The sequence below is a fragment of the Hyperolius riggenbachi genome, chromosome 10 (genome assembly GCF_040937935.1).
Source record: "Hyperolius riggenbachi isolate aHypRig1 chromosome 10, aHypRig1.pri, whole genome shotgun sequence".
In the NCBI taxonomy this organism is placed as follows: Eukaryota; Metazoa; Chordata; class Amphibia; order Anura; family Hyperoliidae; genus Hyperolius; species Hyperolius riggenbachi.
The window spans coordinates 258,962,473-258,977,399 of NC_090655.1; the positions used below are offsets into that span (position 1 = coordinate 258,962,473).

The following is a 14,927-nucleotide window of genomic DNA, read 5'->3' on the forward strand; positions in this document are numbered from 1 at the left end:
AGTATACAGATGAACATATAGGTGAAATAGATTTAAAGCATAGGATTGCAACATGTGGGTTATGTGTGCAAAAAAGAAAATGCTGCTCTCTGCTCACCCCTCGTCGTCCACCTCCTCCCTTCTCTGTCTACTCCCTTCTCTGTCCACCATCCCCCCTTCTCTGTCTTTCCACCCCCCTCCCCTTCTCTGTCCACTGTAGGGAAAGTCCTGTCCTGCTAGTCATTTTTACCCCCCCCCCCCCCCCGCCCCCAATGCTTCCCTAGTAAAATGGACACATAAATGGCAGATGAAATTCAATGTTGAAAAATGTAAAGTCATGCATTTTGGTCGTACCAATGGTCTAGCACCATACAAAATAAATGGGATACAGTTGGGGACATCAAACTTGGAGAAGGACTTAGGAGTACTCATCGACAACAAGTTAAATAATCGTACTCAATGCCAAGCTGCTGCAGCTATAGCTAACAAAATTTTGGGATGCATTAAAAGGGAAATAAAAACTCGAGATGCTAGCATAATATTGCCCCTGTTTAACTCTCTAGTAAGGCCACATCTGGAATATGGAATTCAGTTCTGGGCACCACATTACAAAAAAGATATTGCAGTTTTAGAGCAGGTGCAGAGACGAGCTACAAAATTGATACGTGGGACGGAAGGTCTCGCTTACCAAGAAAGGTTAGATAAACTGGGTTTATTTAGTCTAGAGAAAAGACGCCTTAGAGGAGATCTAATTAACATGTATAAATACATCAGAGGGCAATATAATAGCTTGGCGGATGGGCTTTTTGTCCCTAGGCCTTCTCAAAGGACTAGAGGACATGATCTGCGCATGGAGGAAAAACGTTTTAGCCATTTATTTAGGAAAGGGTTCTTTACAGTAAGAGTGATTAAGATGTGGAATGCATTGCCACAGGAAGTCATTATGGCAAACTCTATACCTGCATTTAAAGGGGGCTTAGATGCTTTCCTTGCATTGAAAGACATCCATGGCTACAATTACTAGGTAATGCCTAATGATGTTGATCCAGGGATTATCTGATTGCCATCTGGAGTGAGGAAGGAATTTTTCCCTTTTGGGGCTAATTGGACCTTGCCTTGTGGGGTTTTTTCGCCTTCCTCTGGATCAACAGGGATATGTGAGGGAGCAGGCTGGAGTTGTACTTTGTACTGGTTGAACTCGATGGACGTATGTCTTTTTTTCAACCAAAATAACTATGTAACTATGTAAGTATGATTCGAGATTCGGATCAAAGATCCGGATCTTTTCAATGATCCGATTCAAATCATCCGAATCATTGAAAAGATCCGAACTTCCCATCTCTAACACGAGAGTGAGTCCAATGCCTGATGCTGCCTGCCTTTTATAAGGGGGGGAGTGGCTCCAGGAGGTAGTGTAGCCTGATTGGCTACAATGTGCCTGCTGACTGTGATTTAAAGGGTCAAAGTTGACCTTAATGATGCACTATGGGAGGCGAATCGAACCGCCATAATGTGCGGGATCGCGGGCGAATGCAAACCACCGAAGTTCGCCGGGAACTGTTCACCGGCAAACCGTTCGGGCCATCTCTATTCCCTTGTGGCCAGAGTCACATGGGCGATCAGCTAGATTTACCTACGTGGTGAGTCGCTGGATCCGGAGTGCTAGGGTGCTGAAGTCTGCAGTACCTGGGGGCTGCACAAGAGCACACGGACAGGGGGAGCAGGGGGAGACCAAAATAGGGTATTTGCATACCGTACTCAACCACACCCCCACCACACCCCTAGTCACGCATACCATAAAGATTTCATAAGAAAATTAAGATTGTTTAAAATTCTAACGAAATTCAAACCAAACTGGTCCTTTCTATCCTGGTTCATTTTACTTCACATTAACATTTCAAAATATGGAATAAATCAGTTTAAAGGATGGGAATAAAGTGAATGAAACACATTTTTCAATTGAATAATACATTTATTTACATAGATCTGTAAATCAGTCCTGAAAGAGGGACAAATTAGGATGAAAGAGGGACAGGGTAGCCAAAAGAGGAACAGTTGGAAGCCATGTAGTTGGGTAGGGTGAATTGGGGGGAAAGGGGCGGGGACAGTGTCCTCTAACTAACATCAATGGGGTCAACTTGCACCAGCTTGTGTGAAGCAGTACACTAATTACACTACCTGATTGATGTATACACACGCAAGGTGTTTTGCAGCACTTTATGCCTCCAGTTTAGCAATGCAATGTGATTTCTGCCCTTAAAACCCTGCTGTGCCTCAAATCCGTAATTTTCCCCGGGACTTTTGGCGTGTATCCCACTCCACCATGCCCCCCTAAAGGTGTTAGGCCCCTTGAAACATCCTTTCCATCACGTTTGTGGCCATAATTAGTGTTTGTAGTTTTGAAAGTTGGCCTGCTCATTGAAGTCTATTGCGGTTTGCAAAGTTCGCACGAACCCAAACTTTTGCGTAAATTCGTGTTGGAGGTTCGCGAAGCTAAAATCGGAGGTTTGAGCCATCTCTACTCTCTTTTTCTCATGCTTTTGTCAGTTTTAAGTTTTTCTACCTTGGTACCATTTAGTTTTTTTATTGATTATTTTACCATATTTAAGGTTTCTAATAAGAGACGGAATTGCTAATATAATATGTAAGAAATGATAGTGTAATCATCTATATAATAATAAGCAATAGTAGAATTGTGGTCCATAATTTGTGGTAAGAATAGCACAGAATGTTGATGTTACACTAGCGGTTGTTGTTGTAGAAAAATCGATATGTTGTGTGTACATATTGTTTGTATGCGTTGATTTGTATAAGATGTCATCATCCTTTTTCTATTTCTTTGTATTGAACTATATTAAGTTTGAATATTTTGAAGATCATAGTCCCCTTTTTTCGGTCACCTTGAATATAATAATATTTCTTCTTCCTCTTCTATTTTGACAGTTGAATGTTGAAAAAATGTCATGGTCCAAACAAGTTATTCTGCTATCCTGTATTCCGCCATCCACCAAAAATGGAGAAACCCACATTTCCTTCCATACACAATGTAATAATGAATATAATGCACCACAGAAAATGTCCAGAAGATGGCAGCACTATACCACAATGGCTAGTACGCCTGCCGAAGATCCAAGACTTCGCTTCTGCTATTGCCCATTAGAGCAGCGTGATAGGATGCGTTGTGGGCACAATGCTTGCTTTACACGCTACAGCCTGCCTGGTGCGACGAAAACGTCGCACCGCTTAACTTTTTTTGAACCTTTGCATTACACTTTTTTTTTGCATCTGCGATTTCTCCTCTGACACGCCTCTCTCAAGCCCATTGGCTGTGCCATACTCACTCACGGCCTCACATGCCTACCTCTCTGCTAGCCCCCACCTCCTACAATTCACTTCATGGCCGCCCGGCCGGCCGGGGAAACTCATCATGCTACACCGCCGGGGATCGCAGAGGCACCAGTACAGAGGCGCCTAGTGCCGTCACCCCACTATACTGATCACTTATGCTGTGTCCTCCTGCTCTATCCCCATCACATCTAGGCTTCCTCTCTTGGAAAACATGACCAGCCCCGCCTCACCATTTACTGACTTATTACTCCTATTCAGGGACGGTACCGGGACCAGGCAGACTGGCTGCAGCCTCTCAGCGCTTACCCTAGAGGGCGCATTCCTCTGCACTCTCCCTGACGACCCATTCCTCTGCCCTCTACCCTCCTGCTCTAGCATCTTCCCGGTCACCTCGGCCTTTTCCTCCTGTGTAGCAAACAGCGCCCCGCCTGCTCGAAGCTCTTACAGCCAAACTGTGGCACGGCTGTGTACATCGGGTTGTTAGGCAACAGCTGCAAGCTGACTTCTACTGTGACGAAACACTCTCTCTATGACGTAGCTGGACTCTGTGCCTGGGGAGGGACAGGGACCAGCTGCTGTCATTCAATTCAGCCAGCAGTCAATGCCCATCTCTGCTCATTGATGACTGGACAGGCCGACCACCCAGCTCTTATCAGGTGGAGGCCTGAAAATTGGCCTACAATAATCTGGGGACTTACAATCATTACAATGATTGCACAACCAGTGGCTGCACTTAGCCCACTCACCACAAGATGGAGAATTGCTCACTTACAGGTCTAACGCACAGAAAGAAGGAAATGAAGCCAAAGACAGGAAATGATGTAACAGCAGGAAGAGAAGTTGCAGGAGATGGAGAGAAGACACGACTGGAAGAGGTAATTGTGTGATTGTTGTTATAAATTGAGCAGAGCAGAGGTCGGGGTGGACATACTTTGTTACAGAGGAGGTCATAGTACACCTGTCACTATCCTGATCATCCCCCTTGAAGTAATTGCCATACAAGAGACTTTTATAACTGCTTAGACTTGTTTGCCAGTTGTCTAGTGGCCCCCCTACATGTGCCATAGATTATGTCTGGCATCTCACCTTCCTAGTAATAATTCACATCACAGAGACAAGAGAAGATGTATATGGAATATAGCCATGTCCCTCCAGTGCTGGCATCTCACCTTCCTAGTAATAATTCTGTCACATCACAGAGACAAGAGAAGATGTATATGGACTACAGCCATGTCCCTCCAGTGCTGGCATCTTACCTTCCTAGTAATAATTCTGTCACATCACAGAGACAAGAGAAGATGTATATGGAATATAGCCATGTCCCTCCAGTGCTGGCATCTCACCTTCCTAGTAATAATTCACATCACAGAGACAAGAGAAGATGTATATGGAATATAGCCATGTCCCTCCAGTGCTGGCATCTCACTTTCCTAGTAATAATTCAGTCACATCACAGAGACAAGAGAAAATGTATATGGAATGAGTACATTTGAAATCGGCGCCGGTAGACTTGGGCGCAAGATACAGCCGGTATATGGCTGATCCTGCTTCTGCACAAGTCCGGGCCGTTTTAATTACTATTCCCCCTCGAGGCCACCATGGATAGTGGGGGAATGAAATAATTCGGCTTCCAGCTATTGCTGGAGGCCGAATTATTGTGTTTTTTAAGCAAAGACGGAGCCGACATTACTCACTGAGCGTTTAAATAGGAATGATTCCTATTGTAGTCTATGGAGGCGCTGGCTGCGCCCAAATCTAGCAGCGCTGAAAAACACTGCTCCGTATGGAATATAGCCATGTCCCTCCAGTGCTGGCATCTCACCTTCCTAGTAATAATTCAGTCACATCACAGAGACAAGAGAAGATGCATATGGAATATAGCCATGTCCCCCCAGTGCTGGCATCTCACCTTCCTAGTAATAATTCACATCACAGAGACAAGAGAAGATGTATATGGAATATAGCCATGTCCCTCCAGTGCTGGCATCTCACCTTCCTAGTAATAATTCACATCACAGAGACAAGAGAAGATGTATATGGAATATAGCCATGTCCCTCCAGTGCTGGCATCTCACCTTCCTAGTAATAATACAGTCACATCACAGAGACAAGAGAAGATGTATATGGAATATAGCCATGTCCCTCCAGTGCTGGCATCTCACCTTCCTAGTAATAACTCAGTCACATCACTTAGACAAGAGAAGAGGTATATGGAATATTGCCGTGTCCCTCCAGTGCTGGCATTTCCCCTGTACCTTAACCATTTCCCCTCACACTCGGAGAGAGACATGAGGGCGTCTAAACCTCCTGTGGTTCTCATTTCTGCTGCTTACCCTGTAAACAACCCAGTATTCTATTACCTCTTATTGAAAATGTATCAGACTGTAATATAGATATTGACTATACATGATATACATTCATACAGTCAGCCGTATCACAGCACTCTTGTATCCCATAGGGCGAGTTTAGGAGTGTTAGGCGTAAGTAGGGGGAAAGTTAGTCAGTGTTAGGTGTATAGAGGAGGAGGTTAGTGTTAGGCGTAAGGGGAAGCTAGTGTTAGGTGTAGGTAGGGGGAAGTTAGTTTTAGGTGTAGGTATGGAGAAGGCTTGTTTTAGGTGTAGAGAGGAGGTTAGTGTTAGGTGTAAGTAGGGGGGAGTATAGTGTTAGGTGTTGGTAGGGGAGGTTAGTGTTAGGTGTTGGTAGGGGAGGTTAGTGTTAGGTGTAGATAGGGAGAGGTTAGTGTTAGGTTTAGGCCAGGGGAGGTTAGTGTTAGGTGTAGAAAGGAGGAGGTTAGTGTTAGGCGTAGGGGAAGGTTAGTGTTAGGTGTAGGTATGGGGGGGGGAGGGGAGTAGTGTTGGGTTTAGGGAGGAGGAGGTTAGTGTTAGGTGTAGGTATGGGGAGGTTGTTGTTGGGTGTAGGTAGGAGGGGAGTTAGTGTAAGGTGTGGGGGGTGGGTAAGTGTTAGGTGTAGGTAGAGGGAGGTTAGTGTTAGGTGTAGGTAGAGGGAGGTTAGTGTTAGGTGAAGGTAGGGGTGAGGTTAGTGTTAGGTGTAGTTAGGGGGAGGTTGGTGTTGGGTATAGGTAGAGGGGGAGTTAGTGTAAGGTGTGGGGGTGGGTTAGTGTTAGGTGTAGGTAGGGGGAGGTTAGTGTTAGGTGTAGTTAGGGGGAGGTTGGTGTTAGGTGTAGGTAGGAAGAGGTTAGTGTTAGGTGTCGGTAGGGAGAAGTTAGTGTTAGGTGTATGTAGGAGGTGGTTAGTGTTAGGTGTAGGTTGGGGGGTTAGTGTTAAAGGTAGGGGAAAGTTGTTGTTAGGTGTAGGTAGGGGGAGGTTAGTGTTAGGTGTAGTTAGGAGGAGGTTAGTGTTAGGTGTAGGTAGGAGGAGGGTAGTGTTAGGTGTAGGAACTAGGAAAATTTGTACTTACCTTCGGTAATTTTCCTTTCCTGATACAACTCCATGTCGGCATACTCTGGGTTAGGTTCCGCCCCCTTAACCCCTACAGGACCCAATAAAATTATAAAAGGGGCTGAACCACCCCTATCTGCATTCTAGTATAGTACTCAGACCTATGGACCCTTGATGGGTGGGTCGCATGCCGACATGGAGTTGTATCAGGAAAGGAAAATTACCGAAGGTAAGTACAAATTTTCCTAGTTTCCTGATACCTCCATGTCGGCATACTCTGGGATCTAACTAGTAGAATAAAAAGACAAGACGGGTGGGATATAATGCAATAATTAATTATTTATCAACAGCAGATAACACTTTTCTCCCAAAGTTTACAGTAGACAGTGCACCCGGATCAACCCGGTAATGATTAATGAAGGTATTCGTGGAAGTCCAATTTGCCGCTTTGCAAATGGTGGTCAATGAAACTCCCGAGTACGCTGCCCAAGAAGAGGCTATACTCCTCGTAGAATGTGCCGAAGTAGAAGGAGACTCCGTCCCCCTGGCTCTATATGCTGCTTTTATAAGCCTGACGATCCATGTGGCAATTGTCCTTGACGTCACCTCTCTTCCTTTCCGTGGACCTGAGGGACAGACGAACAAATGCTCTGTAGTTCTAAAGGATTCTGTGTCCAACAGATACCTCCTCACAATCCTGGCCACATCTAAAGGATGATCTTGTTCTGGAAACGTTGGCAAATTCCATTCCTGATTTAGATGCTTTTCCGATACCACTTTAGGCAGGAAGTGTAATAGTGGTCTTAGTACTATCCTGTCTGGAAAGAACATGAGATAAGGATCCTTGCAACCCAGAGCCTGAATCTCTGAGACTCGCCTTCCTGAAGAAATTGCAATGAGAAAAGTTGCTTTCAGTGTCAGATTCCAAATCGTGCACTGCTCCAAAGGCTCGAATGGTGGACCTGACAGATATGATAGGACTAATGGTAAGTCCCAACTTGGCATTGTTTTCCGGATAGGAGGTCTAATCTTCAATAGGGCCTGGAAATACTGTTGCACCGCCCTTTCTGAGGCTAGTCTGTATCCGGTTAGTGCCGAGATTGCTGACACGTGTCCCCTTAATGTGCTGACACTTAACCCTAGTTCTACTCCAGACTGGATAAAGTCCAACACTTCCGGAATAGACGGATTTAGATAGTCTATGTTGCTCCGCATTGCAAAGTCAATAAACTTTCTCCAAATCCTGTGATAGGTTTTGTTTGTAGATTTTTTCCTTGCCTTTAGTAAGGTTTCAATCACTGGCTCTGAGAATCCAGATCTTCTTAAGATCCCCCTCTCAACCTCCATGCAGTCAGCTCCAATCTCTGCGGGTTCTTGTGAAGGCACATATTCTGGGATATAATGTCCGGAATCTTCGGTAACCTCACCGGTGGGCACAAGGACATATGTAACAACAGAGGGAACCAGGGCCTCTTGGGCCAATATGGGGCAATCACAATTGCTTCTATCTTCTCTGATAGCAGTCTCTTTAGAAACCTCAGAAGGAGTGGAACTGGAGGATAAGCATACACTAGAGACGCTTTCCACGGAAGAGCTAACGCATCTATTCCCATTGTCCTCGGACAAGCTGTCCTGGAGAAGAAATTGGGTAGTTGATTGTTCATTGATGATGCAAAGAGGTCGATCTGTGGCAACCCCCACTGGTGCACTAGGCCCATAAACACTGATCTCTTTAGTTGCCACTCGTTGTTCCTCATCGTTCGCCTGGACAACAAGTCTGCTTGGATGTTCTGCACCCCTGGAATATATATAGCTCTCATTGCCATTCAATTCTTCTCTGCGTATTCCATCAGAGGGACCATTTCCTTCATCAGGGTGGCACTTCTTGTCCCCCCTTGCTTCTGGATCCAGGCTACCGCTGCCTTGTTGTCCAACTGGAAGCATACCGTCTTGTTCTGCAGAAGGTGGGCAAATCTTCGAGAGGCCTCCACTGCCGCTCTCAACTCTAGTACATTCGATACTACCCCCAGTTGGGGAGGAACCCATATATCCTGAACCCATTGATCTTGACAATGTGCTCCCCAACCCAACTGGCTGGAATCTGACGCAAGGATGGTCCAGGTATATGGAATTAATGAGTGTCCCAGCAGGAGATTGGAATCCTCCATCCACCACTGCATCGACTTCTTTGCCCCCTCCGACAACCAGATTTTCTGATGCATTGACATTTGATCCCATTGTTCCAGGAATTCCCACTGCAATCTTCTCATATGCCATCGACTCCATCTTATCATTGGTATGCAGGAGGACATCACTCCTAGTAATTGAAGACACCCTCTTGCACTGCTCCATGGCCTCTGAATTGCCTGTGAGCACATATTCTTGATTTTGTCGATCTTTTCCACAGGGAGTGAAACTGTGTTCTCCCTCGTATCGAAGAGGGCCCCTAGGTACACTAGATGTCTTGATGGGCACAACTGGCTTTTCTGCACATTTATCACCCAACCTAATTGAGTCAGAAAGTTCATAGTTTGATCTCGATGATAGATCAACTTCTCCTCTGTCTCTGCCAGGATCAGAATGTCGTCCAGATAGTGATGTATTCTTATCCCCTGGACTCTCAGCATCGCAATCACTGCTATTAAGACCTTTGAGAATGTCCTTGGTGACGTGGATAGTCCGAAAGGAAGAGAAGTGAATTGGAAATGTAGATCCAGTAGTGCAAACCTCAAGAACTTTTGAAAGTCGTGATGAATTGGTATGTGTAGATAGGCGTCTTGCAAATCTATTGACACCATCCAATCGTCTGGGGCTATTGAAAGTATGATCGACTGAAGTGATTCCATCTTGAATCTTGCCAGGGCGACTGATTTGTTTAGATATTTCAAGTCTATAACCGGTCTGAAGGTGCCGGTCTTTTTCTGCACCAGGAAGATTGGCGAGTAAATCCCCTGAAATCTTTCCTGCTGAGGCACTGGAATTATTGCCTTTTGTTGAACCAAGGATTCTACATAGTCTTTTAATGTTGATCTTTTCTGCACCCCCCTTGGCTGGCGGGTAGGCACAAATCTGTCCTGCGGCCTTGACTTGAATTTCCATTTGTGCCCTTTTGAAATTGTCGATATGACCCAGGAATCTTGAATCTTTTCCACCCAGACTTCTCTGAAGGTTCTGAGCCTGGAACCAATCGGGAATGACTGGGTGGGCGCACCTTCAAAAGGACTGCTTAGAAGTTCCTGGATTCTGTGCTGTTACCTTGAGATTCCTAGCCAGCGACGCTTGCGAGCTTCTCCAATTCTTTCTAAACTGTCTTGCCGGTTTGTAACTCTTGTTGTCTTTAAATCTATTGTAGGATTGTCTCTTGCCAGCTGTCACTGGTTTTGACTGCGGCCTATCTTGCGGTATCAAACCGGATTTTCCGCCTGTGACCCTTGAAATAGCTTTATCCATTTCACTTCCAAAGAGGGTTTGACCATCAAAAGGAATCTTAATCCAGTTCTGCTTCGAACTCTGGTCGGCCTTCCATGGTTTCAACCATAATGCCCTCTTCGCAGTCACTGCATTCAGCATAATGCGTGATGATGATCTCAACAAGTCTAATGATGCTTCTGCGATAAAATCTGCCGTAATCTTCAAATCCTCAAGAGCAGTTAGAATCTCTGTCTTTTCCATATCCATTAGGATAGCCTCTTCTATATTTGATACCCATACCTTCATGGCCTTTGCCACTGATGTTAGTGCAATGGATGGTTTGCAAGCTGTACCTGCTGACAGGTAAATCTTCTTCAGATCATTATCAATACGCCTATCCAAGACGTCAATAAACATCACCGAATTTTCCATAGGTAACGTCACATTCTTGATCAGTCTTGATAGTGACGCGTCCACTGTCGGTGGATTCAGTAGAAATGGCACTTCCTCCTCTTTCAGTGGGTACAACTTTTGAAATCTGTTCTGTATGGAGGGCTTGTTTTCCACCTTTTTCCATTCCTCTAGAATCACGTTCCTTATTTCCTTCATTAATGGAAAGGTTGAGGATTTTTTTTACCAAATGGGTATAGTATTCCTTGTTTTGCTCCGGTTCTTCCTCCTGCTCTGTCCATTCTAGCGCTTCTTTCACTGCCGCTATAAATGGAGCTGTTAAACTGAAGCTGAATAACCCTGGTATCTCCTCTTCTCCAGTGTTTTCTGTTGAATTATCATTGTCTTCTCCCAAAACTTGAGCTGACGTAGACGTGTGAGCAGAAACTTCCTCTCTTACCACTTTCCTGATGATGTCCACTATTTCTTCCGACTTATCTTCATTACTCTTTGACAATTGTCCAAAACATGACTCACAGACTGTCTTATCCCGCAGAGCTGGATTTGGGCAGGCCCAACATTACCCCTTATTTGGCATGCGCCTGGACGGTGGTGACCTTGACCTTTCTCTGAAGTGATAATCATCATAGCTATGATGGTGACGGTATCTGTAATATGAATCACTTCTTCGTCTCGGTGACCTTGACCTGGATCTTGAACGCCTTGAATCCTTATGACTTTTCTTGGATTTATGTTTTTTCGGCTTTGAAGGTGAACGTGCTCTTACCGGCACCACACTCGATCTTTCTTCTTCTTTAGAGCTGGAAGACACAAACAACAATTTATGTTGTTTAGAGCTGTCCCACCAAACTCTTTTCCTTTTTTTTTTTTTTTTTTTTTACTGTCCCTTTAAATTCAGAAATGAACCTTACCCAGAGGGACTATCATGCTCTGAATCATCGGCACCTGCAGGATCCACTGTGAGAACAAACAAAAAAAACAAACGCACCAATTAGCCACAAAACAAAATAATTTTCTCTTTTTTTTTTTTTTTTTTTTTTTATATCCAGAATCAACTTACTTCCAGTAAACAGTAACTAATGAGCCACCAGCAATCCAATCCAGCAAGCCACGTAAGTCCTGCAGCAGCAGCGCCAGCCTAATCAACCTCCCAGGATGACAGCCAGCCTGCTACTGCTTCTTATGCTCTTTAAATAGAGCGCTGTAGGAACGTGCCCAACGTAACTCCGCTGAACTGGCACGCTTCCCTGTACCAATATGGCCGCCGCCCAGAGCCTCCACCCCCATGCTGCGCATGCGTGGAAGCGACTTCCGGACGCCGCCGACGGCTGCACTATACGCCTCCATGATCCGCATGGCTTCCTCCGCCAGCCAATCTCGTGCCAGACACATAACAACAACACACCCAACGGGTGCACAGCGGATCCTGTCCTTTAGACGGCAGGCACCGCAGAGCATGACATGCCCACACCCAGGACGCACATTTAGTAGCAGTGGTGTGTGAGCCAGGCAGGAAAAGAAGTTCCACAAAGAAAAACCTGCCCAAGGTAAGGTGCTCAATGAGCTTACATTTTCTACCTTCCAGTAATCCAGAAAAACCAAAAACATACCTGCAATGCTTCTACCTACAGCCAATACCTAATGGGTCCTATAGAGGCTGAGGACGAAAAAAAGAATGCAGATAGGGGTGGTTCAGCCCCTTTTATAATTTTATTGGGTCCTGTAGGGGTTAAGGGGGCGGAACCTAACCCAGAGTATGCCGACATGGAGGTATCAGGAAAGGGAGTTAGCGTTAGGTGTAGGTGGGGGGGGGGGTGGTGTTAGGCATAAGTAGATGGGAGGTTAGTGTTATGTGGAGGGTGGAGTTAGTGTTATGCATAGGTAGGGGGAGGTTAGTATTAGGTATAGGTAGGGTGAAGGGTTAGTATTAGGTAGAGGTGGGGGGCAGGGTTAGTGTGAGAACAGGAAAAAGATAAGGCTATAGTAGAATATATCACATATCACCCATTTAACATGTGGTGCTCTTAAATGTACGCCTTGAAGGGAGTAGTAGAATTTTACTTTAGGGTATTAGGCCTTTATTCCGAGAATGATACAAAGTATCTGTATGGCGGATTAGGTTAGATAATTACTCCTCAGGGATGGAGACATAGAGAAGAATATAATCTGTGAATAGTGTGGAGTGGAGCTGTGACTGGCTGATCTTGTATGCCATGGAATACTGAGCCCATAAGATCCTCGTGGAGCAGCTGCCACCTCCAGCTGGTGCCTCACACGTATGCACACTCTCTGTATTACCTTATCTCTGGGTTTCTATTACTTCTTATGCTATAAATCATGCAGCTAAATACACCTGTTATCATCTGTGCTTATTACTGCAGTCACAGGAGGTTTATGTTTATCCCAGCCGTTATGGGAGGCAGGCCTGTATCTCTTCCCTGTGAAGGAGGACATTTTCCCTGATAGCTTTTCCCAGCAGCTGTTCATAGCAACAGTCACTGCCGGCAGCCAATAATATGTTGTGCAATACAGTTGTCGTGGGTCAGCGGAGGTCTCAGGGTAGGGATGTTCTGATGGAGCAGGTTCTGTCCATTGTGTCCAGTTTCAGCAGATCAGACAGTGCCACCGGATGAACATATCCATTATATCTCTGATGGGGAGAAGCCAATGTGCAGTCAGGAGCCACTGGTGTTGGGCAGTCCCACAGTGGGAGAGGTTGCAGTCTGCAGAAAGCTGATGGCTGGTGGGTCACAGCTAGGGGGTGGAGCCAGGTAACAAGGGGCGTGGCTAGTAGGACAGGCAGAGAAGATGGAGGCTGCAGCTGGGGAGGGGTTGGGGGGCCTCTGCTGCTTTGGTCCTGGTATTGGCACTGTCCCAGCTGGGAGGTTTGTTGCTGTGGCTCTTGGAGGGTTTGGGGTTAGTAGGTGATGGAAAGGTGGGTTCAGGTATGGTCAGGATATGGAGCTGCTGTCCCCTCTGCCTAGTTCATCAGGTGCCAGAGCCATAAGTAATGATAATTTATAGCTAATTAGCTGCAGGCCTCTGCTACTATCTTCCTCTGTCTCCAGCTGTTCTCTCCTCACATCCTCATCCATCTACCGCTGCCGGCACTGCTGTAACCTCCCAGGAATGTGCGCATGGAGAGGAGGAGAGAAGCACCAGATGATGAGCAAGGCACACTGGGAGAGAGGACTGTGGTACTGAATGTGCAGGAGACCACAGCTTATTGGATATTATCAACCCCTAGCAAATTTAGTTCTTTTCTGTGCTCTGTTTATTACTGCTAATATCTTACAGCTATAATTTATCCTTTTCAGAACTGAGATCTGAGTTCAAAAAACAAGAGAAGGTATCCGAGGAGTGTTCAGCAGTCTGTAGAAGAGAAACACATGATGAGAACAGACAAAGGGGAAGAAGAGACGTATGTGAGGAGTGATCAGCAGTCTATGGAGGAGGGTGACATGATGGGGACAATTAAAGAGGAAGAAGAAGAGACATATGTGAGGAGTGATCAGCAGCCTATGGAGGAGGGTGACATGATGAGGGCAATTAAAGAGGAAGAAGAAGAGACGTATGCGAGGAGTGATCAGCAGTCTATGAAGGAGGATGACATGATGAGGACAATTAAAGAGGAAGAAGAAGAAGAGACGTATGTGAGGAGTGATCAGCAGTCTATGGAGGAGGGTGACATGATGAGGACAATTAAAGAAGAAGAAGAAGAGACATATGTGAAGAGTGATCAGCACTCTATGAAGGAGGGTGACATGATAAGGACAATCGAAGAAGAAGAAGAAGAAGAGGTGTATGTGAGGGGTGATCAGCAGTCTATGGAGGAGGGTTTAATAATAAAAGTGATTAAAGAAGAAGAGACGTATGTGAGGAGAAATCAGCTGTCTGCAGTGGAGGGTGACATGATGAGGACAAATAAAGAGAAACCCCCACTTTCAGAGGGCAGAACAGGTGAGTAATCCACATTAATTGTTGGATATCTTGTTGGTTATTATGACTGTGTCACTGCTCACAGACTGGCCATATTAGGAGTTAGAATGCAAGGATCAGTGTTGCGCCAGTAAATAGTAAATTCAACAGCAGCTAATTTGAAAATAAGAGAATCCACCTCTCTTACAAAGATAAACAATATCTTGTAATAATCAAAAAAGTGCTAAGTGCATTTAAAACACCACTATGTAGCAATTTATAAAAATAAAATGTGCAGTAACAAGAATACGTGAATAAATAGACAATGGTATATATCGGTACCTAACTACAGTCACTCACGCATTCAATCAGACCACCACCACCTCCACTCACTGCAGTGACAAAATTAACTGGAAGAGTCCTGAAAAAGTGTGGAAAAATAGCAACTCATGAAAAGCAAAA

At 45.2% G+C, this 14,927-nt stretch overlaps 1 protein-coding gene across 1 annotated transcript in view; it reads left to right on the top strand.

The window, feature by feature from the left end:
* Positions 1 to 4,177: 4,177 nt before the first annotated feature.
* The window catches only part of LOC137537129 (zinc finger protein 208-like), a 221,367-nt gene continuing 210,617 nt past the window's right edge, over positions 4,178 to 14,927 (top strand). The window contains exons 1-2 of the mRNA XM_068259261.1: positions 4,178 to 4,202; positions 13,865 to 14,507. Coding sequence (XP_068115362.1) covers positions 13,937 to 14,507 — 571 coding nt within the window. The 5' untranslated portion in view covers positions 4,178 to 4,202; positions 13,865 to 13,936. The remainder of the gene's footprint in view (positions 4,203 to 13,864; positions 14,508 to 14,927) is intronic.